The 25961-nt window shown below is 46.7% G+C and overlaps 2 protein-coding genes across 6 annotated transcripts in view; one reads left to right on the top strand and one right to left on the bottom strand.

Moving 5' to 3' along the window:
- The window catches only part of higd1a (HIG1 hypoxia inducible domain family, member 1A), a 121143-nt gene that overhangs the window by 32190 nt on the left and 62992 nt on the right, over nt 1-25961 (top strand). The window contains exon 2 of one of the 3 annotated variants that reach the window (XM_078536748.1): nt 97-202. The exons of 1 other annotated variant lie outside the window; for it this stretch is intronic. In XM_078536748.1, the coding sequence (XP_078392874.1) occupies nt 132-202 (71 nt within the window). In that variant the 5' untranslated portion in view covers nt 97-131. The remainder of the gene's footprint in view (nt 1-96; nt 203-25961) is intronic. One more of the 3 variants, XM_078536749.1, reaches the window with a different exon arrangement.
- LOC144676246 (atypical chemokine receptor 2-like) lies at nt 3740-18167 on the bottom strand. 3 transcript variants are annotated; one of them, XM_078536725.1, is made up of 2 exons: nt 17993-18167; nt 3740-7031 (listed from the first exon to the last, which is right to left on the bottom strand). In XM_078536725.1, the coding sequence occupies exon 2, from the start codon at nt 7005-7007 to the stop codon at nt 5901-5903; it is 1107 nt and encodes a 368-aa protein (XP_078392851.1). In that variant the 5' UTR covers nt 7008-7031; nt 17993-18167; the 3' UTR covers nt 3740-5900. The 3 variants fall into 3 exon arrangements, with proteins under 3 accessions (XP_078392851.1, XP_078392867.1, XP_078392859.1); XM_078536741.1 differs by lacking the exon at nt 17993-18167 and adding an exon at nt 17784-17803; XM_078536733.1 differs by lacking the exon at nt 17993-18167 and adding an exon at nt 14865-14885.

Genomic DNA, 25961 nt, shown 5'->3' with positions numbered 1-25961 from the left:
GGGGGTGGGGGGGGGCGTGGTTAGCCGGGGAGCAGGTGACATTGAGTCCAGGGATCGCAATGGGCGATTATATTGCACCTGTTGCTTTTGATGCAGATGGCACACAAACTTTGTGAAAGCTGTAGGAGCAGATGGTCAATGCCAGGGGTCAAGCTCTGTGCACCTGGCTGCTGTGCCACAAGGAGTTCAATGGTCAAGGTCAGTGAATGCATCTTCAAATGTCATATTCCACCAACTGTACCATTAGCCTCAGACACTGCTCAATTCACCACATCCCCATCACTCACCTAACAACAACCTCGATCCATCAGGACTCATACCTAACATTCAGAACTGCCCCTCACCTTCACGCTCTTAGCAGTGCTGGAAGCCTCGAGCCAACAGCTCACACTTTCACTCTGCCAGCTATTCAACCATGTTAACCACATCACTCAAACTCATTGCACTACACTCGCTGACATGCTTCTCTCTCCCTTGCGAGACTAGGCAACAACAACTGGAGCCAACAGGAACTAACTGGAGAGGGACAGGCTGCATTTCCTTATGGAGGAGACAGTAGCCACCATCATTGGAGTGAGAATGACTGAGACTGGCTAACATGGGGTTGAAACCATTGAAGATGGTGGTATGATATCCAATCCTCCTTTTCGCATCCCCCTTCTCTCTCATCCCACAATCTCTTCTGATTAACATGCTGATTCACAAGGTATCTCTTATTTTCCTCCACAACCCTATCCTTGTGCCTTTCTCCTTCCAAGAACTACAACCTAGCCAGGGAGTGGTGGAAGAGGAGGAGGTGAAAGAGGAAAAAAACAGTGATGAGAAGAAACCTCATCACTCAATCACCTCCTTGCAGCTACCAGCTCGGACGCTGACACCCTGTGTATTTGAGGATAGTTCAGAGGTGGGATCACTAGGCACGAATGGCCTGCAGCCAGGGCAGGGGGCAACAATAGTGCAGGTGCCAGAAGACTCAGGCGAGGACTTTGACGTGGCCTAAAGAAGAAGACTGAGGGATATGAACACTGAGAAAGCTTGCAGCCACTATCAAGGATCATGGAGCAGTCCATCACTAACATTGCACAGAGCCTTGTGCAGAACACGGTGCCCATTCTTTACAGTGCAGAAGAGATGGTCAACTCCATCAGCACATTTATGGTATGACATCATGCCATGGTAACGGCAACCAACAGTATGGAAGAAACCCTCATGCAAATAGTTGGATCTACCAAAAATATATAACGCAATAAAGTTGGAATTGTTCAAATAAAATCATTAAATGCCTGAAAATTGAACTTTACCAAGGCAGGCTTCACAGGAACATTGGGTAGAATTGCAAATGCTTCCATAATAAAAAGAAAGGTTCAGTTTATTCGATCACTGTGACCCTAGAAGGCCTGGCTTTGGACTCCACCACCTCAGCATGGGCAGCAGAAGTCTGGGTTGGCTGACATAGAACAGCAAGGGCACTGGCAGAGTGGCAGTGGTGGTACTGAAAAATCAGATTGTAATTAGATATAAATCACAATCAGTATTAATGGTGCAGAGTCTATTGGCCGCTGCACTGGAGGCTCAGATTGATGTCATGTGCATTCAGCTTTTTGAGAACGCAAATATGCAAGGAACAGTCCAATAGTCTATCCTACAACACATTGCCGAGGGTGGCTCATCCTGTTAGAGTGGCAGTGGTTTCTAGGGAGCACGGACCTGCTCTCCTTGCTCAGGGTGACGGCATTCGTGCTCCCACCACTGCCACTCTGCCAGTGCCCTTGCTGTTCTCTGTCAGCCAACCCAGGTTTCTGCTGCCCATGCTGAGGTGGTGGAGTCCGAAGCCAGGCCTTCTAGGGTCACAGCTGCTTGAGGCCATCCTCCAAGACCATCAGCAGCCTCCCCCACTGAATATCAGCTGCCAGTGGAAAGCAGGCATGTTGGAACCACTAGGGTAGCACCTTGTAGGAGCACTTGGACAGGAAAGACACACAGAAGACAGGCATTAAGGGAAAAGAACAATGGTGAATTTTTGACTTTGGAATATTGAATGGTTCGATTTTTAAAGTTGGTTTAGAATGTTTATTTTGTGGTTGCTTTTCCTTCAGTACTGTGGCCAAAAGGGCATTGTGCTGGTCAGTGATAGAGGGAAGATGAGGCATGGGACTGTTGGTGAATGACGAATTGGGGTAGCATTTATTGGTAATGCTGTCAAATGAGTTGATCATGGACAGCCTGAGCAGAGAGGAGCTATGCTGGTTCCTTCTCCTCCTCTTCCTCCTCCTCACTTCCTCCACTCCTCTTCCTGCCCAGCATTGTGCGGTATGCCCGGTGGAGGGGGCTGTGCCCTCACAATTATGAGCTTGTACAGCGCGCAGCAGGCTACTATGTCTTGTGACACTTGCTCTGTGTGGGCTCCTTCAGAATGGCCCAGAGAGCAGAAACACTGCTTGTCACTGGTCTGTTCTGTGACATTTTGTGTATGAGCATGGCCTTCATTACTTGCATGCTGCCCACAACCAGGGATGTGAAACAGATCTGGAGTCACAGGTAGGCCAGACCAGGTAAGGATGGCAGATTTCCTTCCCAAAAAGATATTAGTGAGCCAGATGGGTCTTTACAACAATAGTCGTCATGGTCTCATACTGCAGACTAGCTTTATATTCCAGATTTAATTAATTGACTCAATTCAAATAATTGGATTGAAATTCCACCAGTTGCCATGACGATATTTGAACCCATGTCCCCAGAGCATTAGCCTGGGTCCCTGGGTTATTAGGCCAATGATATCTCCAGTACATCACCACCTTGCCCAGCTAAGAGTTTCTGGCTCAGAGGTGGGAATGTTACCCACTGACCTCCCCTAACTAGCAGTATAAACCATCAAACACTTCTACTGACTCAGCAACAACCAATAGAAATCAATCAGCCACTAACCCAAAAGTCATTGATGATCCCTTTAAACAGCACTGGTCGGGACCCATCTGGCTCACTAATATCTTTTTTGGGAAGGAAATCTGCCATCCTTACCTGGTCCGGCCTACCTGTGACTTCAGGTCTGTTTCACATCCCTGGTTGCTGCTAAATGCCATGATCTGCCGTACGAGGTTAAGAGAGGGCATGAGCTGCAGTGCTCATATGGAAAGTAGCGCCTCGGGCGTCAAAGCAGCATTTTACACGCTTACTGGTGTCACAATCTGCCTACTCTGCGTAACCCCGGCACACAAACTGTGCCAAGATGGCACCCAATGCGGACAGCACCTGGGGTCGGAATTTTACAGCCCCACCGTAGCAGGGGCGGGGCCATAAGATGTGGCAAGCCGCCCAAAAAGTCCATTGGCTTCAGCGGGGCCGCAAAATCCCTTCGGCATAAAATGCCACCCCAGAAGCGCGCAGGCACACGATGCAGATACCATTGTGGATCCACCTGTAGCACCGAAAGTCACGGGCGCCACGCAACTGAACTTTACAGCCACTTACCTGAATATGGAGCTGGGAGAAGCTGGAGGGCTCCTCCCGAGCACAGGTTCAAACCACTTTTTCATTCTGTGTGATAAAATGCAACCTGCCCACGTATTGGCGTCCCACGGGTCTCCTCGGAATGAATTCATGGTCAGTTGTGGCAATACCAAGGCATAAAGTCAGCTAACAGGACGTAGACAGATCATTGGTCACAGGGCATAGAGTGTAGTACCAGGTTCTGTCTGATTTTTGTAGTTCTAAACTAAGAATAACGAACTTAACAAGTATGTTGCATTTATATATATTTTAGAGATTTATTGAGCTCTCAAAGAGATACATTCTAATATATATCGTGTATGAAAGTCCTCTGAACATTGAGGTGTACATTCTCATGTATATGTGTATTTGTTGTATATGTTTAAGATACAGTCTGAAGCACTGAAAGGTCAAATTGGCTATGACACAGGTCGTTGTTTTGAGATAAAAGATTTTCTTTCTTGCTAATGCTTGAGCGTACACTTATTAACTTTGCATAGCGCGCAGCTTTATAATGATTCATAAAAGCAATATTATAAAAGAGGCTGGCAGAAAACTCCAGGAGGGTTAATGGTTAATGATGTTCACCTTACTGACATGGAGCTCCCCTGTGCATCTCGGAACCTTGTAAAAGCAAGAAAATCTGACAAATGCTACCCAGCCGCAGGAAACCATGATTCTCTGCACATACAATTTAGCAGAGAAGGGATATTGTCTAGAGTCTAATGTTGCATGAGAGATTAACATTAAAAGTCTAGGGCATATTAATATTTTTGAATGTTGCGACCCCAGAGATTATTTTTCTCAGAGAGGGTTAGTAGAACGTGAGACATTTTTTTGAGGCAGACTCTTATGTCATTTGAAGGCGAAAGTATTTGAAAATGAAGAATAGAAAGGAAATTGGAGAAAGGCCAGGGAAAAGAGATAGCGGTAGATGGGCCTAGCTGAAGATTGGCCACTGACAGAAGCTTGATAAAGCAATCGGCAGTAATTCAGATGATTTTATCCTTGAACTTTGTGATAGTAATGTAGCAACCTTGTAAAGATCAAGATAATTAATTCCCCGCAAATAATATCCATTCTATAGAGTGAAAGAATCACCCCTCTCCCTCTCTTCAACCTCCTGCAACCTTCCGAGAACAACGCTTCTCTCCAACTCCGGCCTCATGTGCCTGTCCTACTTCCTTCACCCCACCATTGGTGGCTGTGCTTTCAATTGTCTAATCTCTGGAATTCCTCCGCCAAACCTTGTTGCCTCTCCATCTCTCTCCTGCTTTAAGACGTGGCTTAAAACCTACCTTATTGACCAAGCGCTTGGTCACCTGTCCTAATGTCTCCATTTTTGGCTAGTCTAATTAAGTTCCTAAGAAGTGCTTTGGGGCATCTTACTGCAGTAAAGGTGCTATATGGATTCAAATTGATGTTGTTTCAGCCAACCAGTTAACGCATTAAAATCCCCAGTAAGTGTGCCTATGCCATGGAGAGGGTCAAGTGGATTAAGCAAGTTTAACTCTTCACTGAGAAACTCTCTAATTCTAATTCTTAGAATATTCTGCATTATGCCTCTGCATCATAGTTCCCTTCCTCTGTAGTGTTTCTTCCCTCTTTTTACTTCCTTTAGGCACGTGTTCCCTTGAACATGTGACTCGAAAGAAAACTCAGTTGCATTCAAAGTGACTAAATTAAGACAGCCACTCTCCATTTATTGACTCAGCAGCTTGTTAGAAGATAAATTTATTTGCAGCAGACCTAAAGGTCATAGACATTAAACAGCTTGCCTTACAAATTCTCACATGCATGGCTAGAGAACATGCAAAGAAATTAATATGAATTATAATGCCATTCCGTGGGAGAGAGCAATCACACAAGTTGTTAGCCACAATTACTGAAGAAAAGGATTATTGGATCTGCCTAGAGGGTGGGATCTTAATAGTGAGAATTGAAATAGGCAAATCATAAAGTATTGAACTAACTTGCATCTTTCCTTATTCACCAAGCATACCTTCAATAGTCCTTAATGTTACCAAAAATTATATAGCTTGTCTAAATTTAGTTTATCCCTGTATATTTGAAGGTGATGCAGGATTCTCTTCTTTTAGGTTAACTCTATCTCTGCTCAACGAGGCAAGAACTGGGAAAGAATGAAGTAGGTTAGATTGGAGGACACATATATGGAAACTGGTGCATATAGTGGTGGCCCATATGATATAGGTATTTCAGTGGTTGGTAGAATTTCTAGGAATTCAGGTCACCTAAATGCGATGTGTTTCACAGTGTCAGGCTAGCAGTTCACAAGTGTTCTGTACATACTGACAAGTTATAATACCTTTGAGGCGATCCAATGCGACATGAGTTGGAGCATGAAAACAGAGTTCTAATCGATCTAATATTTCCAACACCCCTTTATGATCCCACTACTGCACCACAGTCATTTCCACGTCGGAATACATGAGGTATTGCTGCTTGCTGGTTTCACTGCGCTCTGCCGTGGGGGCCATGACCCCCAGCTCCTTTTTGCAGCCAACCTTCTGGATTATCTTCATCAAAATGTTCTTCAGATGTCTCCGAAATCTTTCATTGACAAAAGCGTAGAGGAGCGGGTTGAAACAGCAGTGGGTGAACGCGATGGACTCGGTTACCTGCAAGGCGTAATCCAGCCTCTTGCTCACTTCGCAGTTGCTGATCACGCCAAGGTCTTCTAGCAAATGCAGGAAAAGGACAATGTTGTAGGGGAACCACAGGACAAAGAACACGGTGACCAATATGATGACCAGTTTTAAGGCTTTGTCCTTGCCAAAGGATTTGGATTTGAGCAGGACAGAGGCGATCCGAGCATAGAAGATGATCATGGCCAAAAATGGAATGATAAACGCAATGACGTTGACCTGGAGTTGTATTGTTGTCTTCCAGATCACCAGTTGGCCGTCGCCATAGTGGCTGAGGCAGGTATACTTCTCGTTGATTTTTCTGGACTCACTGAATATGAATTCAGGGATTGAAACGATTATTGCCAGGACCCAAACAGCAGCACTAATGACAACGCTCTTGTAGATTGTCCTATGGTTCTTCATGGTGACAGTGTGGACAATTTGGAGGTACATGTCCAAACTCATGCAGGCTATGAAGAAGATACCGCTGTAGAAATTCACACTGTAGACGGCGCTTATTATTTTGCACATGGCATTTCCAAAGATCCACTCTGAGGTCACGTAGGTGGCCCAGAAGGGAAGGGAGGCGGCAAACAGAATGTCGGAGATGGCCAAATTCAGCAGGTAGATGTCAGTCATTGTTTTCAATTTGAGGTATTTGAGTATCATAAGGACCAGGAAGCTGTTGCCTAGCATTCCAAAGACAAAAACCATGGTGTACAGCACCGGGAGGAAGATCTTCTTAAAGGCTTTGACTTCATCCTTCCCACAGGGAAGATAGGGAGTGAGGTCAAAATCAGTATAGTTATAATCGTCGTCATAATAACTTGAGTTGTTGGATGTCCCCTCCAAATTAACGCTGCTCATCGTCATAGAGGTGTCCAAAAAAATACCTCACTGAAAGAAAAAAAATAACAATAGTCGTCAGTGAATTTGCAGCAGAAAAAAACACAATCGTTTGCTCTGGCCATGCATTAACCTTTAATATTTTTGAAGAGGTCAAAAAATATTTATTTTCTTCCCAATCTCAGGATCAAACGCTAACATGCATTGTTTTTCTTTTCCTGCGAGGGAATAAACCTCTCCCAGTGTGGCACACTGTACAGACCAGAATCTCCTAGTTTTGACCCCAGTTTGTGCTGAGTTAACCATTCGCTCCGAGAAAAGCAGAACTTGTCTTTATATAGCGTTATCCACTATTATATAGCGATATCTCAAAGCACTTTAAAGCAGTAATGCAGAAGTATACTGACTGTTGTAATGTAGGAAACATGACCAGCCAATGTGCGCGCATAGCGAATAGCAATGTGACAATGACAGGTAATCTGTTAATTGGTGGTGATTGAGAGTGAACTATTGGCCAGGACACCAGGGAGAACTCCCCTGCTCCTCTTGGATCAGTTAGATCTACTTGAGAGGGAAGACAAGGCCTCAGTTTAATGTCTCATCTGAAAGACAGTGCCTCTGGCGGTGTAGCACTCCCTCTGTACTGCACTGAGGAGCATCGCCTGGATTTTGTGCGCATGTCTATAGAGTGGGACTTGAACTCACAACCTCCTGGACTCAGAAATGAAACGGCTACCCACTGAGCCACAGCTGAGGGGAAACAATAGACCTCCTTGGGTTAAGAAGGAAAAAAAGGAAGTCAGGGTTCGCATTTATGAATCTTGATGGATAATATTTGTGTGCCTGTCTGTTTGCATGATCCCCTCTGTGTTAAATAACCTGCGGCACTCACTGCATGAAGTCAGGTCACTTGGAAGTTACCCAGAATTTTTTTCATTTTTTCATGGGATGTGAAAGGCCAGAATGGCAAGAATAGGAAGAACATAGAAAATAGGAACAAGAGTAGGCCATTCAGCCCCTCAAGCCTACTCCACCATTCAACTAGATAATAGCTGATCATCTACCTCAACGTCATTTTCCTGCACTACCCCTATATTTCTTGATATCTTTGATAACTGTATAAAGAACGAAACAATACCTGCAGGAAAGGAGAAAAGAAATTGGAATTTTGCATATTTGTATTCTTTGCAGTTTCTGTGAAGGGACTCTCTGTCGGCTGAACCACAGAAAAGATGGAGCTGGAAGACACACTTACCACACCCAATTTTCCTCTGTGAGAAGCCTGCCTTCTGCTGCTCGCACAGGAGGGGATAAACTGAAGCATTACTTCCAGTACATCCTCATCGAATATACTCACCCCCAGCCACTCCCAACCCCGTCTTCAAACTCCTTCGAATAGTTCTTGCCTATTGGACTCACTTTGACTGCTGTGGTCATAGGACTTTAAAAAATCAATTCATCCTCGGGATGTGGGCGTCCGTGGCAAAGCAGGCATTTACGGCCCGTCCATAGTTGCTCTTGAGAAGGTAGCGAAGAGCCACCTTCTTGGACCATTGCAACCCGTGGGGTGAAGTTGCTGCGAGGTAGGGCCTATGAGGATTTTGATAATGAAGGAATGGTAATAAATATCCAAGTCAGGGCAGTATGTGACTTGGACGGAAGTTGGAGCTTGTAGTGTTCCTATACACCTGCTGCCCTTGTCCGGGAGTTAAACAGACCAAAATGCAGCTTTGTTGATGCACTCTCTCATGCTCCTGTTCTCGATTTGATTGTTTTCCTTCACTGAAGGTTGCTTCCTTCCCAAGCACCCGTCAGCATCATTGTTTTTATTTGTAACTGTGGTTCAGGAAGAAACATTCAGCTGCTATTTTAAGTTCAGTTAAGACAGCTGACTGGTGGATGATTTTGTGATTGTTGGTGCGTTTAGACTCATGATATTGTAACAATGAGTAAATGAGTAAAGGATGAGGAACAATAATTGCACACGATGCCAAAAATTTAAAGGCAAAGAATACAACAGGAATGGGAAAAAAGAGCCCTTGAAATAAAGAATGCATTCTACCCTCTCTGCTCTTTTGCTCCAGTTGTTAATTATTTTTTTTTGTCCCACAGATGTGCTACATCCACCAGCTTGTTTCCATCGTGCGTCATTAAATAGAACCATGTTTCCCATAATAGACTGCCAAAAATGACAGCTCTTTTCACAAAGTTAAAAACCTTGGGGCAGCAAAGAGACTTGAGCATAAAAATTGAGGCTGACACTCCAATGCATTACTGAGGGAGTGCTGCACTGTTGGAGGAGCCACATTTCGGACGAGATATTTAGCCGCCTTTCCCCCTAAGGTGGATGTAAAAGAGCCAACGTCAAGATTTCAAAAAAAGAGCAGAGGGAGCCCTGTAAACAACCTCCACGGGAGTAAAATTGCAGATTGGCAGAGGGACCCAGAGCAAGAAACCTCCAGGATTTATGAGATAATTAACCAGACAAAAATTGACAGCGAGACAGGGGTGGAGATACTAGGACGGGTGACCAAGAGATTAGCCAAAGATGTAGGTTTTAAGGAGTGTCTTAAAGGAGGCGAGAGAAAGGTGAGGTTTAGGGAGGGAATTTAAGGCCTAGGCAGCTGAAGGCTTGGTCACCAATGGTGGAGCAATTAAAATCGGGGGTGTGCAAGAGGCCAACATTGGAGGAGCGCAGATATTTCAGAGGGGTATACAGCCTAAAGGAGATTTCACAGATAGGGTGGACGGAAAAGGTTAGGCAGAATTTGAAAACAAGGATGCAAATTTTAAAATCAAGGATTGACAGACTGGGAGCCAATGTAAATCAGTGAGCACAGGAGTGATGGGCGAATGGAGTACAGGTTTGGATACAGGCAGCAGAGTGATCAACGACCTCAAGTTTATTGAGTATGGACTAGAGCTTGGCCAGGAGAGCATTGAAATAGTTGAGTCCAGAGATTACAATGGAATGGATGAGTGTTTCAGCAGCAGCAGATGAGCTGAGGCAGGGTCGGTGACAGCCAATACGATGGAGGTGAAACAAGGTGGTCTTGCTGATGGGGAAGATATGGGGCGGGAAGCTCAGCATAAGTTCAAATAGGATGCTGAGGTTGTGGACTGAGACAATGGTCAAGCATGGGTATGCAGTCAGTGGCTGGAGATTGGAGCCTTTGGCAGAGATTAAAGATAATGGCCTCTCAATATTTAAAGAAAAGATGTTGAGATAGGGCTGGGTGCCATCGACATACATGTGTAACCTGATACATACTGATCAGACTTTCTCTGTACTATCATTTCAATTTATGTTTGAGTTCACTTATTAATAGGCTCTACCCAGTCCATTTATTCTGCTGCAGAATGCCCACCTCACCTTACATCCTATATATATATATTACAAATATATAAAACCTACATGCGGTATCAGTTGTGGCTTAGTCGGAGCACGTACATATCTGAGTCAGAAGGTTGTTGGTTCAAATCTCAGTCTGAAGACTGGAGCAGCTCGGCTGACACTCCAATGCAGTACTGAAGGAATGCTGCACTATTGGAGGTGCTGTCTTTTGGATGAGAATTTAAACCAATACCCTTTCTTTTTGGTTGATGTAAAAGATTCTCGGGCATTATTTCAATGAAGAGCAAGGTGGCCTGGTCATTATTTGTTTCTAAACCAACACTGCAAAAACACATGATCTGGCCATTGTGTTGATGTTTTTGGTACCTTACTGTGCACAAATTAGCTGCCACGTTTTGCGACATCCTGTTGTCATGCAAGGTGCTATTTAAATGAAAATCGATTTTTAAAATTGTACATCCCTGAGCTAGTTGCCTCCCTGACATATTGATTTGCCTGCCAAGGAACCATCTTATTCTGTGTAGCATTCAATCATTTCTATCAGCGCCTATCCTCAACATCTTCAATCCCCAATTTGATTTTTTTAAACCATCACAGCCTCAAACGTTCTCCCTGGAACATATTTACATCTCCTGCTCAGCAAGGGAAACAATTGATTTGAGTTACGTTCAGTCTACAGCACAGAAACAATTCTGCCCAATTGGTCTATTGGCCTCACTTGCATTTCATATTCTCCCCACTCCCTGGGTAAAGATGATTCTCCTTTACAGACGGCAAACAGAGAGCAGGAATAAATGGGTCATTCTCAGGTTGGCAGGTTGTGACTAGTGGGATATCATAAGGATCAGTGCTTGGGCCCCAAGCTATTCACAATCTATATCAATGATTTGGATGTGGGGACCAAATGTAATATTTCCAAGTTTGCTGATGGCACAAAACTAGGTGGAAATGTGAGTTGTGAGAAGGATGCAAAATGGTTTCAAGGAAATTTAGACAAGCTAAGTGAATGGGCAAGGACATGGCAGATGGAATATAATGTGAAAATTTGTGATGTTATCTAGTCTGGTAGGAAAAACTGAAATGCTGAGTATTTTTCAAACAGCGAGAGGTTGGGAAATGTTGCTGTCCAAAGGGACCTGGGTGTCCTTGTTCATGAGTCACCTAGCATGCAGGTGTAGCAAGCAATTAGGAAGGCAAATGGCATGTTGGCCTTTATTGCAGAGGGATTTGAGTACAAGAGTAAAGATGTCTTGCTGCAATTTTATAAAGCCTTGGTGAGTCCGGATCTGGAGCATTGAAGTTTTGGTATCCTTACCTAAGGAAGGATATACTTACCAAAGAGGGAGAGCACTGAAGGTTCGCCTTCCTGGGATGTTGGGATTGTCCTTTGAGGAGACTGGGCCTGTATTCTTTAAAGTTTAGAAGAATGAGAGGTGATCTCATTGAAACATACAAAACTCTCACAGGACTCAACATGGTAGATGCAGGAAGGATGTTTCCTCTGGCTGGATGGTGGGTAGGGGAGGGCGGCAGGGTGATCTAGAACCAGGGGTCACAGTCTCAGAATACGAGATAGGTCTTTTAGGACTGAGATGGGGAGGAATTTCTTCTGTCAGAAGGTGGTAAATCTTTGGAATTCTCTACCCCAGACGGCTGTGGAGGCTCAGTCATTAAGTATGCTCAAGACAGAGATTGATGGATTTCTAGATAGTAAAGATATCAAGTTAATGGGGATAGTGCAGGAAAATGCCTGGAAGTAGAATATCAGCCATGAACTAATTGAATGTTGGAGCAGGCTCGAGGGGCCGTATGGCCTATTCCTGCTCCTATTTCCTGTGTTCCTGTGTTTCTAATTTCCCTATAGGATTTATTAGTGAATATCTAATATTTCTGACCTATGATTCTATGATTTAGGTGCTCTAGTTTTGGATCCCCCCACAACTAGACACAGTTTCTCTATGTCTACCCTATCAAGACCACTATCAGGTTACTCCTCAGTCTTCTGTTTGCTAAAGAAAGGAGCACCAGCCTATCCTCTCTTTCCTGATAATTATAACCTCTCAGTTCCGGTATCATCCTGGTAATTTTTTCTTCACCTTATCCAGTGACATAAGAATATAAGAAGGGAGCAGCAATAGAGCATACGGTCAGCCCAGCTGCTCCACCATTCAATATAATCATGGCTGATCTTGGGATTCAACTTCATTTTCTTGCCCACTTCCCATATCCTTTGATTCCCTGAGAGACCTTATATCTGTCTTTCCCAGCCTTAAATATATACAACAATGGCACATCCGCAACCCTCTAGTGCAGAAAGTTCCAAAAATTCACAACACTTTGAGTGAAGAAATTCCTCCTCATCGCATCCTCATCCGAAGTGATCGACCCCTCATCCTGAAACTGTGCCCCTTTGTTCTAGAATCCTTGAGCAGCTGTAAGGCAATCTAGCTGCTTTATAAAATGTATGTTTCCAACCTATCTTGGTATCATTGGCAAATTTAGCTACCATACATTCAGCCCTTTAATCCAAAAGATTGATGTAGATTGTAAAACATTGAGGCCCCAGCACTGATCCCTGTGGCACTCCCATAGTTACAGCTTGCTAACCTGAAAAAGACCCATTTATGCCTACTCTCTGCTTCCTGTTAGCTAACCAATCCTTTATCCATGCTAATGTGTTACCCCCTACACGATATAATCTTAGCATTGATGTGGCACCTTATCAAATGCCTTTTAGAAATCCCAAGTACACCACATCTACAGGTTCTCCTTTATCCCCTTGTTGCTTGTTACTTTCTCAAAAAACTCTAATAAATTAGTTTAGCACAATTTCCCTTTCACAAACCCATTGACTATTTCTCTTTTCATTATTGAATCTGTATCCCCCACCCTATCTAAATCCTAACCACTTGATGAGTTAAAAAAAGTCGCCTCTAGTTCCTTTACCAATCACCCTTCTGACACGAGAAACAGTTTTCATCGATTCACTCTATCTAAAGCTATCTATCTACTCCCTACTTGATCTATCTATTTACTCAATCATGTTACTAAAAGCAAAGTTGGTTATGTAACTTGGTGGTTTGGGCAATGCCTTCGAATCAACAATCCTCACATTATGCAGCAAATTCCAGTTGTGTTGTGTTGAAATCCTGATGTTTTTTCAGAATGGAAAGTCGGAGTCTTGTGGAAAGTTCCAGTATAAATTTAACATGGCAACTAGTTCAAAAGGCTTTATTATTAAAAGCATAAACAAATTCACAAATGTTAAGATGAGACTTAAATTTTCCAATATGTGTGTGTGTGTCTCTCTCTCTCTCTGTCTCCATGGAAACAGAGAGAGAGAAAGAGACACACACAAAGTAATATTTAAGTAAATTGAACTCTGTACAGCTTTTGCTCTCTCTTGATGCTATGGTGAAGAGCACAGTTATAATGATGCTTTTATCTCATGTCTTCCACTCAGTAGCAACTCAAAGGTAGCAGATTAAATCTGGGAGTTTGATTCCAATGGGGCTTTAACACTTTGTGGAGTATAACTCCAGTTCAGCGTCAACCAGTTTTATGGAGTGGTTAGAAACAAATAATCAGGAAGATGCTAATGGTACACAGCAGGTTCAACAGTAACATTCCAATAGCAACTACACTTCCAGATTACCTCATTGGTTGTAAAGTGCTTTGGGACGCCCTGAACTCATCAAAGACGCTAAATAAATGCAAACCTTTCTTTCTTGAATGTAACAAATGCAGCAGCCCATCTCCATACAGCAATGTGATAATGACCAGATTATCCAATTAAGGGTTGCTGGATGACAGGCGAAAACTGGGTAGGGCGCAAGGGGATCTCCCCTTTTTCTCTTTAGTCTCTACCATGGGATCTTTTACATACACCTGAAAGGGTAGACAGAGCCTCAGTTTAACATCTCATCCAAAAAAAAACACATCTCCAATAGTGCAGCACTCCCTCAGGCTACACTGGAGTATTAGCTCAGTTTTTCAGCTCTGGAGTGGGACTTGAACCCACAACTGTCTAACACAGAAACATGAGTGCTGCCCAAGATGCCACAGACATTAATGCAGCCATAAGTACTGGACATGGGAAGGGAAAATGTTCAAAATGTGTACTCAATGAATGTCGAGCAAGGTTAAAAAGGCCTATCAGTCTTACTAGACCACTAGACTTACTAGACTTACTAGATTGCCCAATTAATATAGTCCAGCGATCAATGAAGCCAACACAATATTGAACTATATGGTCAGAACAGTAAATTACAAGATAAAGAAAGCCATGATAAAACAATACAGTGCTCTGATCAGACTGTACCTTATGTAATAAAAACAAAAAACTACTGCGGACGCTGGAAATCCAAAACAAAAACAGAATTACCTGGAAAAACTCAGCAGGTCTGGCAGCATCGGCGGAGAAGAAAAGAGTTGTCGTCATGAGGACTCGAAACGTCAACTCTTTTCTTCTCCGCCGATGCTGCCAGACCTGCTGAGTTTTTCCAGGTAATTCTGTTTTTGTTCTGTACCTTATGTACTTGGCTCATTCCTGGGACGAGGGACCTATCTCATGAGGAATAGTTGAGCAGGTTGGGCCTATATCCATGGGAGCTTGGAAGAATGAAAGGTGATCTTATTGAAACATATAAGATCCTGAGGGGACTGGATAAGGTAGATACCAGGAGGACTAGAACTAGGGGACACAGTTTAAGAATAAGAGGTCTACCGTTTAAGAGGGGGATGAGGAGAATTTTTTTCTCTCAAAAGGGCTGTTAGCATGGGAGTAAGGGTGGAGGAAGGAGTAAGGGGGAGGGGATATCCAGGTGAACATGCACATTCCCTATCTTCCCGAGAATCTCACCCCCATCCACATTGACCTTCTCAACATCCTCCTTCCCACCTCCAGGGTCCGTGTCTGCCCCCGAGTCCCCACCAACCACCCTCGCTGTCCCTTCTACTGCTACCAACACACCCTCACCCTCCCACCCTACCAGCTCACTCTGCCGTCTCTCATTCTTACCATTCCCTCCTAGCACGCCCAACATCATTTTGTTCCCCAGGAGCCAGTCATCAGCTCCACAGACCTCTCCCTTGCACGTTCTCCTGGAATTACCCCCCCTTACTCTTTCCTCCCCCCCTTACACCTTTCTCCCCCTCTTACTCCCTCCTCCCCCTGGACTCCTTCCCTTCTTTGAGCTCCTTCCTGCTCCCAAAGTCCTGACCCCCTCCGAACTCCTTCCTCCACCTGAACTCCTTCCCCCCTCCGAACTCCTTCCCATACACCTACCTCCTCGGTTGCCGTATTCCCCCATCACACCCTCCATCCTGAGACACAGAGCGTTTGAAGCTGCTACAGCACCCCTCCCCCCCACCCCCATCTCACCCTACCCCAAAGAAGGTGACTGTTCACACCCCTTCTTTGCAAAGCACGACAAAAGGCACGGACAAGGAACGGGGCTCGGTTACAAGCTTGGGCTAGTTACTGCGACTTGTAGTTTGGACGGGAAGAGATCAGGCCTGACAAGGTGAGCAGCCGTTTGGGGATGAGCAATGAGCACAGCAGAAAGGACTGAAGATTAGCAGTTGCCATGCACACTGTGGGGGAGCCATGGGAACCGACTGAAGCAGGACACAGCTGGCCCGAATCTTATTTCCTCCCAGCGCTCAGCCACCAGGCTTTCTTCATTCAGAGAGGCTCCACACCCAGGCTCAGAATCGTCATTTTCCACAAGGCATCCACTTTGTTTAGCAGTTCAGCTTCTAGGAAACCAACTCTAATCTGTAGAGCAACAAACTTTCAGAAGTGGCACCGATGATTTTTACTCATTTAGTCAGGCACCAACAGCAGAAGAGACCTCCAAAAACAAGAACCAAAAAAAATAGAATGAGCCTTCTCGTGAAGGGCTGTTGTATGAAGGTTCTGATCTATAACCGGAGAGTGTTATAATGTCGGGCTGCTACACAGAAGCAAAACAATGATATAGTAAATGGGGCACAGAAGCAGGCCATTCAGCCCATACTGGTACTGATGCTCCACTCAAGGCCCCTCTCATGTTCCCTCATCTAAATCTATCACTCCTATTCTACTTGCTTCTCCCTCGTACGCTTGTCAAGATTCCCCTTAAATACAATCTACATAATCCGGTAGTTATTGGGACTAGCTTTTTATTCCAGATTCATCAATTAAATTTAAATTCCTCTGGTTGCCATGGTGAGATTTGAACTTTCACCTCTGGACTACCAGTCCAGTAATATTATCACGATGCTACCATTCCCTCCTAGCAGGGCCCTTATTATTAAGCAGGAGGTTGAAAGTGCAAGGGTTGAACAGTCTTGCCAGCCGCTCTGTGCATTAGAGAGAGAGGTGAGAGGCCACTTAAAGGATTGTCCTGAAGACTATGTCCAATTGTTTTACCGAAGGCCAAAGCTAGAACCAAGGCCTTCGGCAGTCGAGACCTCAGAGAGAAATGGTGAGGGAGAGGAGGCTACTTTAAGGCACTCTTCATCTGGGGGCTTCAGAGCCTTCCATCACTCTTGTGCTTTCTGAGCTCAGTTGGCTCCCGGTTAAGCAACACTTCGATATTACAATTCCCGCGCTTGTTTTCAGATCCCTCCACGGCCTCACCTCTCCCTGTCTCTGTAATCTCCTCCAGCCCTTACAACCATCTGAGACCTCTGCACTCCTCCAATTCTGGGTGTCCCCAATTTTAATCACTCCACCATTCATTCGCAGCTGTCTGTACCCTCAACTGTCTATACCCTCAACTGTCTATACCCTCAACTGTCTATACCCTCCACCTCCCAAACTCTTTACCTCTCTCTTTGCCTTTCAGACTCTCTGTAAAGCCTTACCCCTTTGGCAAAGCTTTTGCTCATGTGTCATGTGGCTTGGTCACAAAAAAAAAATCTGCTTATGCTACAGGGATGGAGAGGAGGAATGAGACTGACTGGACTGCTCTACACAGAGCTGGCATGGACCTGATGGGCCAAATGCCTCCTCCTGAGCTGCAATGCCCCTATGGCCGAAATTTTCCAGTCCCGCCATTGCAAAATCGTCGCGGGCAAGATGGATATTTGACGGACCAGCGAAAGGTCCGTTGACTTGGGGCGGGAATTTCTACCCCGGGACTGGAATACCCCACCCTATGATTCCATGTTCCTGTACAGGACCTTGGGTCATTTTACCACCCCACACATGTGGCCTAGTGCATTACCATCCCAGCATCTGCATTACCAAACCCCCCCTATGGAAATGAATGGAGGCAGATTTGGAAGGGGCTGCTGCCAATTGTGGAGCTGTGCTGAATTAAGACCAAACCCTGTTCACCGTCAGCCAAACAGTGGAGCCTCACGAGATTAAATCCCTTCGCAGATCATTAACTTCAAGTAAAGTCACGATCAACAGCAATCACTGTCATCACAACAGCTCATAACAGTAGAGCACACACTTAAATGAGTGTCACATTGCTTCAGTTCCTAGATGCACACATCTCTTGCACTGGACCAGCACAGAGTGAGATTTTGCTTCAGAGCACGATGTTTTAACACGGCGCTGGTAGTGCCCAATGTTCTAATTATAAAGTATTAAGCAAAAACACCAAAAGCGCACCATTAATATCACTTAGTGTGACAGCACCGCAACTCTCTTGTGCATTACCTTCTGAGTGGAGTCTCGCTCTCTGCTCCACTGACGGTGGTTTCTTCTGTGGTGTGTCAGCAAACTGTGTTATTTATATTCAAGACTTGCTTACTTCACCAAAGAGCTGCTGACAGTTATAGCTTCCTTAGCTGGGCTGCTTCCTGTACAGTTTCTACGTTTCTTAAAATTTAATTTTAATGACAGACCCCTCCCCTATGCACCACCTCCATCCGCACTCTTGTTCCCCCCACCCAACCCCCACCATCCGCCTGAGGGAAAAAAACATCTCATGTGTTCACAGGGCCAGATGAAAATGCATGGCTACGGACAGACTCAGCTGACAGCTAATCCATAAAGATAGGGCTGACCTTTATACAGCACCTTTTGCAACCTCAGGATGTCCTGAAGCACTTTACAACCAGTGAAGTACTTTTGAAGTGCTGTCAATGTTGGAAATGGAGGAAACCGCGGCAGCCGATTTGTGCTCAGCAAGATCCCACAGCTCCGAGATAATGACCCGGCTGAGGGGTAAACGTTGGCCAGGACACCGGGGAAGGTTCCCCTTCTCCTCTCGGAAATATTTCCATGGGATCTGTTATGCCCACTTGAGAGGACAGGCGGGGCATTTGTTTGGCGTCTCATCCAAAAGACAATACAGCACACCCTCAGTGCTTCCCTGAAGGTTGTTCAATCCTGAATTAGACAGTGGTACCAGGGACAGAATTATCTCTATGGGCTTCAGGACCCCATGGTCAGCGTCAAATGTGGGCCATAAGCCTGCACCGTGCAAGAAACAGTCACCCCGACCGTGATTTTCCTTGAATTGGCCAATTAGTGGACAGAGCTCCCCGTCCAATTAAGGATGGCGGGTGGGTTCTGGAAGCTGGAGGGTCAATAGGGGGATCCTTTAGCCCTGAAGAAACAAAAGCTTACCTTTAAAGATAAGGGAGAGAGAGAGAGAGGAAGAAGTTGTCTCAAGATGGAGACATCCTCTCTCCAACTATGCCATCCATCATGGAGGGGGGAAGGGCAGCCTGTGGGCACGGCTGAGACCAGTCAGGTGGGGAAGGCCTCAGGACCTTCCTGGAGCGCTGGTCCTCTGTTCAGCCACAGAGAAACCACCTCCAGGCAGTTGGCCTGTTTCCTGACACCTCAGGCAGTCTTGAGGCCAACTGGAAAATTCCAGTTGATCTCTGACAATCGGCCTTAATAGGCCTTCAACCGTTGTTAAGCGACGACCTGCTGCTTGTGTGTGGGGAGCTCTGTTGTGTCCAATTCCGCCTCCTGGAAAGTGGCCATGGTGGGGCAGGATGAAGCCAGTAAACCTGCAAGCCGGCTCTCAGCGTGAATTTTCGTGCCCACTCATGGCTGCTATCGCCCCCCCACCCCCGCCCCCCCCAGAGTAAACACTGACAAAAAACCTGGAGTGGATCTCAAAGGCAGGCTGATGTCTCAGTATGTCTACTTTCTGGCAATTCCTTCAACCTAGTCAGCGCCAAAAGTGGTGTTTTGCATTCCTTTGGACTCAACTGGGGAAGTCAGGAGGGGGAATCAGATGTTTGGATAGCCCAGGGTCTCCATTCATTTTGCCCTGGCCTAGGCTCTGGAGAGCTCAGTCCAGTTTCACTGCAGAGTGTTAACACAACATTGGGAGACAGCAGGTACAAGCGATAAGCCCGTCGCGGTTAGCATAGAGAACGGGCGCTACAGGCTGTTTCCGACATTGGGAAGAGACCATGGTGCCCCCCACCCCCCGCCTCGAGTTGGGGGCGGCCCCCCGACCAGGCTGGCCCGCCACGTCAACGGTGCTTGGAGCTTAGAGTCTCTGCTCAACAAGTGGACGGAATCCATCGCACCAAGCAAACAGTCAAGAAGGAAGAAGGTGCCCACTCTTCGCTTGGCAAGCTGGAAGGTCAGTACCAAGCAAAGGGCATCGAAAGAGGCAAGCAGAAACGAGAAGCTCAGCTGGCCGAGAAGAGGGCCCAAAGAAAAGAGAGGCCGGCAAACCATGCACCTCCTCAGCCCGCTGTCTCCCTCTGCAGCAAGTAGGAGGTGGGTCACGATCTTCCTTCCTCTCCCTTTGATCAAGATGCTGCTCAGCACGAGCTGGACTTGACCAAGGCCGAACTTGCCAACACTTTTAGGGTCCAGCAGTTTGAAAAGTGTTTGGCGAGCGGGGTGGAACCATCGCCTTAATCCCTAACCTGGAAGTGGGCAGCGGGTGGACCCGAGTTGAGGTAACACCACAAAGTCTTCCGGAAGTCCCAGGCACTTCTTGTCTCACTAGTTGCTGTTGGAAGCGACAGCTCCCCACCCCCCCACCCCTGCCAGGGAATGAAATTAGTGCCTGAGGTGGGTGGAAGTTACTGGCTCCAACTGCCTAAATTCCCCAATCTGAAAGGGTAACCCCCCACCCCACCACAATTTAAAACTCCAATTCCCAAAGATAATCATCTTCCCCGACAACTATCTTGCGGAGTCCCTGAGAAATGGAACCAAAAACGTTTTTGCACAGTCCTTCTGATATTTGTCTATTACTTAAATGTCCTGGTTCAATACGTTTCCCTCAACCAGCGCCTAAAGACAGATTATCTGCTCATTATCACCTTGCTGTTGGTGGGATCTTGCTGTGCGCAAACTACCCACCGCGTTTCCCACATTTCGACAGTGACCTCATTTCAAAAAATACTTCAATGGCTGTAAAACGCTCTCAATCATCTTAACTTCGTGTAAACATATGAGGAACGTCTGAGGACTCTGGGTCTATACTCGATGCAGTTTAGAAGGATGAGGGGGGATCTGATTGAAACTTATAGAATACTGAAAGGCCTGGATAGAGTGGACGTGGGGAAGATGTTTCCATTAGTAGGAGAGACTAGGACCCGAGGGCACAGCCTCAGAGTAAAGGGAAGACCTTTCAGAACAGAGATGAGGAGAAACTTCTTTAGCCAGAGAGTGGTGAATCTATGGAATTCATTGCCACAGAAGGCTGTGGAGGCCAGGTCATTGAGTTTATTTAAGACTGAGATAGATAGGTTCTTGATTGGTAAGGGGATCAAAGGTTACGGGGAGAAGGCGGGAGAATGGGGTTGAGAAACTTATCAGCCATGATTGAATGGCGAAGCAGACTCGATGGGCCAAATGGCCTAATTTCTGCTCCTATGTCTTATGGTCTTATGGTCTAAAATGTGCTATTTGAATCAAGCATTTCTTTAATCTTTTATCTTAATTATCTAGTTTCATTCAAATAGGAATTTCCTGCTTGTGTTGGGAATTCTCCAGGAAAAGCTTTTGAAACACAAACAGGGCATTCCTGAGCATCCACCTTTACTTCCTCAGAGGTCAAAAAGCTGACGTACATGAGGACAGAGAGGAAAATGGCCCACTGTCGGAATTAAACACAGGTTGGGCAGGTATCCACTGAAAACACATGACCCTCAGTTGAATTCATTGTTCAGATTTAACTTTAAATCATTCATCCATCTGGGCAGCGCAGGGAGAAATGTTTTCACAATTCAGGGATGTGCCAAAGCTTCACAAGGAGAGCAATGTTACAATACAGTGATTACTGTACGGTGCAGAACCAGTTAAGCTCGGTGCTAACGTTCTCACCTTTCAGCCACTCACCTACGCCAAAACCTAAGCACATAATCCAGACCCGACAGTTCAGAGCTGTGCTGAGGGAATGCTGCACTGCCGTTGGTGCCGTCTTTCAGGTGTGATTTCAGACTGAGATTTGAGAGTTGACCTGAGAGTTGGAACTGAGTACACCCTCTCCAGTGGGTTTTGAAGGCCCCGTGGTTTGTTTATTTCAGTAAGGGCAGGGAATTTTCCCAGCGTCATGGCCCATATTCATCTCCGAAACATCACCAAAATGGAAGGTCATTGCTATTTGTCTGCCGCGCGCAATTTGGACGCTGGGTTGGCTGAAAGGCAGAGGTGGCGAACCTCTGCACAGGTCCTACATTGTAACTTTGGTGCAGAAGCCGCTGAAATCCCGGGACAAACAACATGAAACGACGGGTGAGGGGAATGAACCTCTATGGAAATGTGCCCTGCCCTTCCATGTCCCCACTGCCCATTGTGGCAAACCCTCCCCCTCCATGTCAAAGCCCAGGGTGGGATTTTCTGTTCCGAGCATTAAGTGCGGTGGGGCGGGTGGGAAAGACGACGCAATTCCCACCAGCCGGCGCGGTGGTGGTGGGTTTCGGCGCTGGATCGTCCGCTTTTCAGCTCATTATGTGCGCAGGAGCGTGATGCAGGTCATAGTTCACAGCGGAGGGTGGGGGCGGGGGAGGGGAGGGGGTGGCGCTGGGGTTTGTCCACCCTGCCGTGACCTCATCGGATCCTATTTCCGGCCGACATGTTTAAACCGCACCCGTGCGCAGAATTTTACATCCTATGGGTGGGCGGGCGGGCGCCCAGCCTGACCGGGAGTAAAATAGTGCCCGGTGACGTCAGGTAAGCGTCCCGATGCCGTGGCGCACTGGAGCAGTATTTCGGTCGGCGGGCACGCGCGAGAGTCGGCAGCCTGCCCGCCGGTAGTTATGAGGCTCACTAAGACCATTAAGCCAGCAATGAAGTTGTATTTTCAGGTGCCCATCCAACCTGGCGGTTGGCGGACGAGCGAATCGGCCAGGCGGCCTTTGCGCTTTTTAGGAAACCCCGTCTACGGGCGGGATGAGGTTTCCGATAGTAATTAAAACAGAGAAAAAAATTTTAAACATCATTTTCAATATGTCCCTGTTCAGGTGACTGAGTCACATGGTGGGGGGGCACGTTTCCCATTGGTTTAAATATCTTTATTTTTCTCTGTAAAATTCTTCAGCTCCCTGCCAGCCAGCGTGAAATCGCGGCCGGTGCCAGGCTTGTGGGCGGCGGTCTGTTTGGCGGCCACTCCCAGGCCCGCCCGGCGAAGGGAAAATCCTGCTCGTTCACAGTCTGCAGCCGAGGACCTGGCGTGACGAGCGCCAGGGTGCCCCCCCCCCCCTCGAAACCAAGAAGCCCACAGCGCTGAAGTTCAGCGGCAGCGCATTGGCAGCACCCCTCCAGGCAGTCAAGGACCCACAGGGGATAACTCCCCGTGAAGGGAGCCTGACGCCCACCAAGCTCACCACAAAGCCTTGGGAGGAGGCCGTCGGGGTGGTCAGCACCAACGTGGTGCAGAAGGAGGACTGCCATCCAGTTTAGGAAGAGGACGAATGATCTCGTCCGCTCCACCAGAGTAAGCCGACCTTCTCCCCAGTCTCAACTCGCACTCTCTCACTAGGCCATCACAGGGTTACAGTCCACAGGGATCTCACACACTACAATCGACATCGTCACTGATTCTCTCTCGCACACTTATACACACACATCTCTTGCCACATCCTGCACAAGCGGCATCCTCAGCCCTTACACAGGTCACACTCAGCACACACACAGAAGGCAGGCAAGCTTAACATCCGCTCACAGTCCGTCCATCTGTCTCTATGCAGGGAAAGGTCACCCACTACAACAGGGAGAGGTCCGAGACTGGTGGGGAGATGCCGGAGCTCAGGCCACTCAGCCCCTGTGAGGGCCCGGTCAGTGCAGGGACCGTGCCTGCACCACAGGAGAGATCGGCATCTCCAAGCAAGCTAGTGAGGCCCCATAAAAAAAAACTCATCGCCCACCTGCCGAAACTGTGAGTGCTTTTTAAAACAAAAACAAAAATACCTGGAAAAACTCAGCAGGTCTGGCAGCATCTGTGGAGAGGTAGACAGAGTTAACGTTTCGAGTCTGCATGACTCTTCATCAGAACTAAGGAAAAATAGAAAAGGGGTGAAATATAAGCTGGTTTAAGGGGGTGGGACAAGTAGAACTGGATAGAGGGCCAGTGATAGGTGGAGATAACCAAAAGATGTCACGGACAAAAGGACAAAGAGGTGTTGAAGGTGGTGATATTATCTAAGGAATGTGTTAATTAAGGCTAGAAAGCAGGACCAGCAAGGTACAGATAGCCCTAGTGGGGGTGGGGTGGGGGGAAGGGATCGAAATAGGCTAAAAGGTAGAGATAAAACAATGGATGGAAATACATTTAAAAATAATGGAAATAGGTGGGAAAAGAAAAATCTATACAAATTATTGGAAAAAACAAAAAGGAGGGGGAAAATCGGAAAGGGGGTGGGGATGGAGGAGAGAGTTCATGATCTAAAATTGTGCTTTTTAATGCAGGCAACTATCCAGTCAGTAAGTAATTAGCTCCACGTCTCTCGCTGTGGCCTTTGCCTTCGAGTAGCCGACCCTGGATACACTGAGGGCCCTTGAATATCTGCGGCACCTGTGACTGACTCAAGGTGTACAAGTCATGGGAACTCCCAGGGTATCTCGTACAGACCCAGATAATCTGCTTCTGGTGGTTACAGACAGTTGAACGTTGAGAGAGTGGAAGCCTTTCCTGTTGATGGATATGGTGGCTGCTGCCAGGGTGCTCTCAAGGCCACATGTGTGCAGTGAATGGCACCCTGCGCCTGTGGGAAGCTGGAGATCATTGCAAACCCCACTGCTCTGGCAGCCTCGCCAGCTTCATCCAGGGTGAACTGGGCATAATTGTGAGCCTTGCTAAATAGGGCATCGGTAACCTCTCGGATGCATTTATGAGCAGATGCTTGGGGTGTGACGTAGAGGTTCCCAGTGGAGCCCTGGAACGAAACACTCGCAAAGAAGTTCAGTGCAGCAATCACCTTCAGAGCCATTGGCAATGGATGGCCTCCGAGTCCCTGCGCAGTCATATCCTCCTGAAGAATGTGGCAGGTGTGAGCCACCACATGTCTTGACAAATGAAGGCATCTATGCCACTGTCTCTGGCTCATCTGTAGGCATGAGAGGCATCTTCGGTAAACCCTTGGTTGTGGTCAAATGCCTCTGTGGAATGGATCAGTCAGCCTCAGCTCCTGGGTCTCTGGCCCATGTTCCTCAGGAGCGAGGCTCTTCATTTTGTCCTGCCGGATGACGACGAGCCCCTCTTCTCCTCCTTAGTCACCTGATTGCCATGAAAAAGGCAGCATTGCTTGCTGCATCCATTCTCCACTCCTGCTCGTCTCTGCCAAAACATTGTACAGAACCATGATTGTACATAACCTTGGTACGATCACCTTCCAGTCACAAGCTAGGGAGTCACTGTGAAGCCCTTGGGCTGCTCTCATTTCAAGCATTCCATTCCCAGATCGTCCCTTGCAGCTGTCACACAGCCTTGATCATCAATGGAAGGCATTCACCACTCCTCCAACCTCCCACCCACCGCTCCCAAAGGCCCCAGACATGACAGCTCTTTCAGAAAGTGGGTAGGATCTGGATGAGTGCAGCCAGGCACCAGCAGTGTCAGTCAGGGCTCCAACAGACTGGCTCCATTGGGTTAAACTAGGCACCATCTTGCTCTAATGTGCTGACTGTAATCGGGCAGGCGTGCTAAGTGTGGACCTGTCAGCTCCGAGGTGTGGAGGTCTTTGGGGCATTAGACAGATGCAGTTTGGCCGTTGTCCCTTTACAGCTGGATCCATCTGAGGGCTGTGCTTTCCTATGACGGGGACAAATGGTTATGAGAACACAATCAAAATCTGGCCCCAGGGTGGAATGGATTCTCACAAGAACGCGCACCATGAGCTGAAGTACCCAAATCATTCAACTAGTATTTGAGTCTTCCTAACATGTCTCGGCTGTGCAGCGCTCTCCATTTGCTAAAGCGCATATTAGTAGGGTGCCCAAAAGTGCAGTACTGGACTCCTCCCACAAGCCCTTCGACCTCTCCCCTGCCGATTTCTTCATTGCTTAATTTTGTTCAGCATCATTGGATCAGCTTGCAAAATGTTGGCGCTGAGGTATTATAATGAGACCAGCTTCCAACCACCATCACTGTTGAAGTCCCTCCCATTGTGCTGGAAGGGCATCATGTGCAAGTTTCCCTCCTTCCAATCGCTCTCCTTTCTCCCCCTCTAATCCCAGATTGACATCTCTGTCCTTCCCCCTG

Source organism: Cetorhinus maximus, chromosome 3 (genome assembly GCF_964194155.1).
Source record: "Cetorhinus maximus chromosome 3, sCetMax3.hap1.1, whole genome shotgun sequence".
Classification (NCBI taxonomy): domain Eukaryota; kingdom Metazoa; phylum Chordata; class Chondrichthyes; order Lamniformes; family Cetorhinidae; genus Cetorhinus; species Cetorhinus maximus.
The sequence above is the reverse complement of the archived record's forward strand: the minus strand, read 5'-3'. Positions and strand labels throughout refer to the sequence as shown.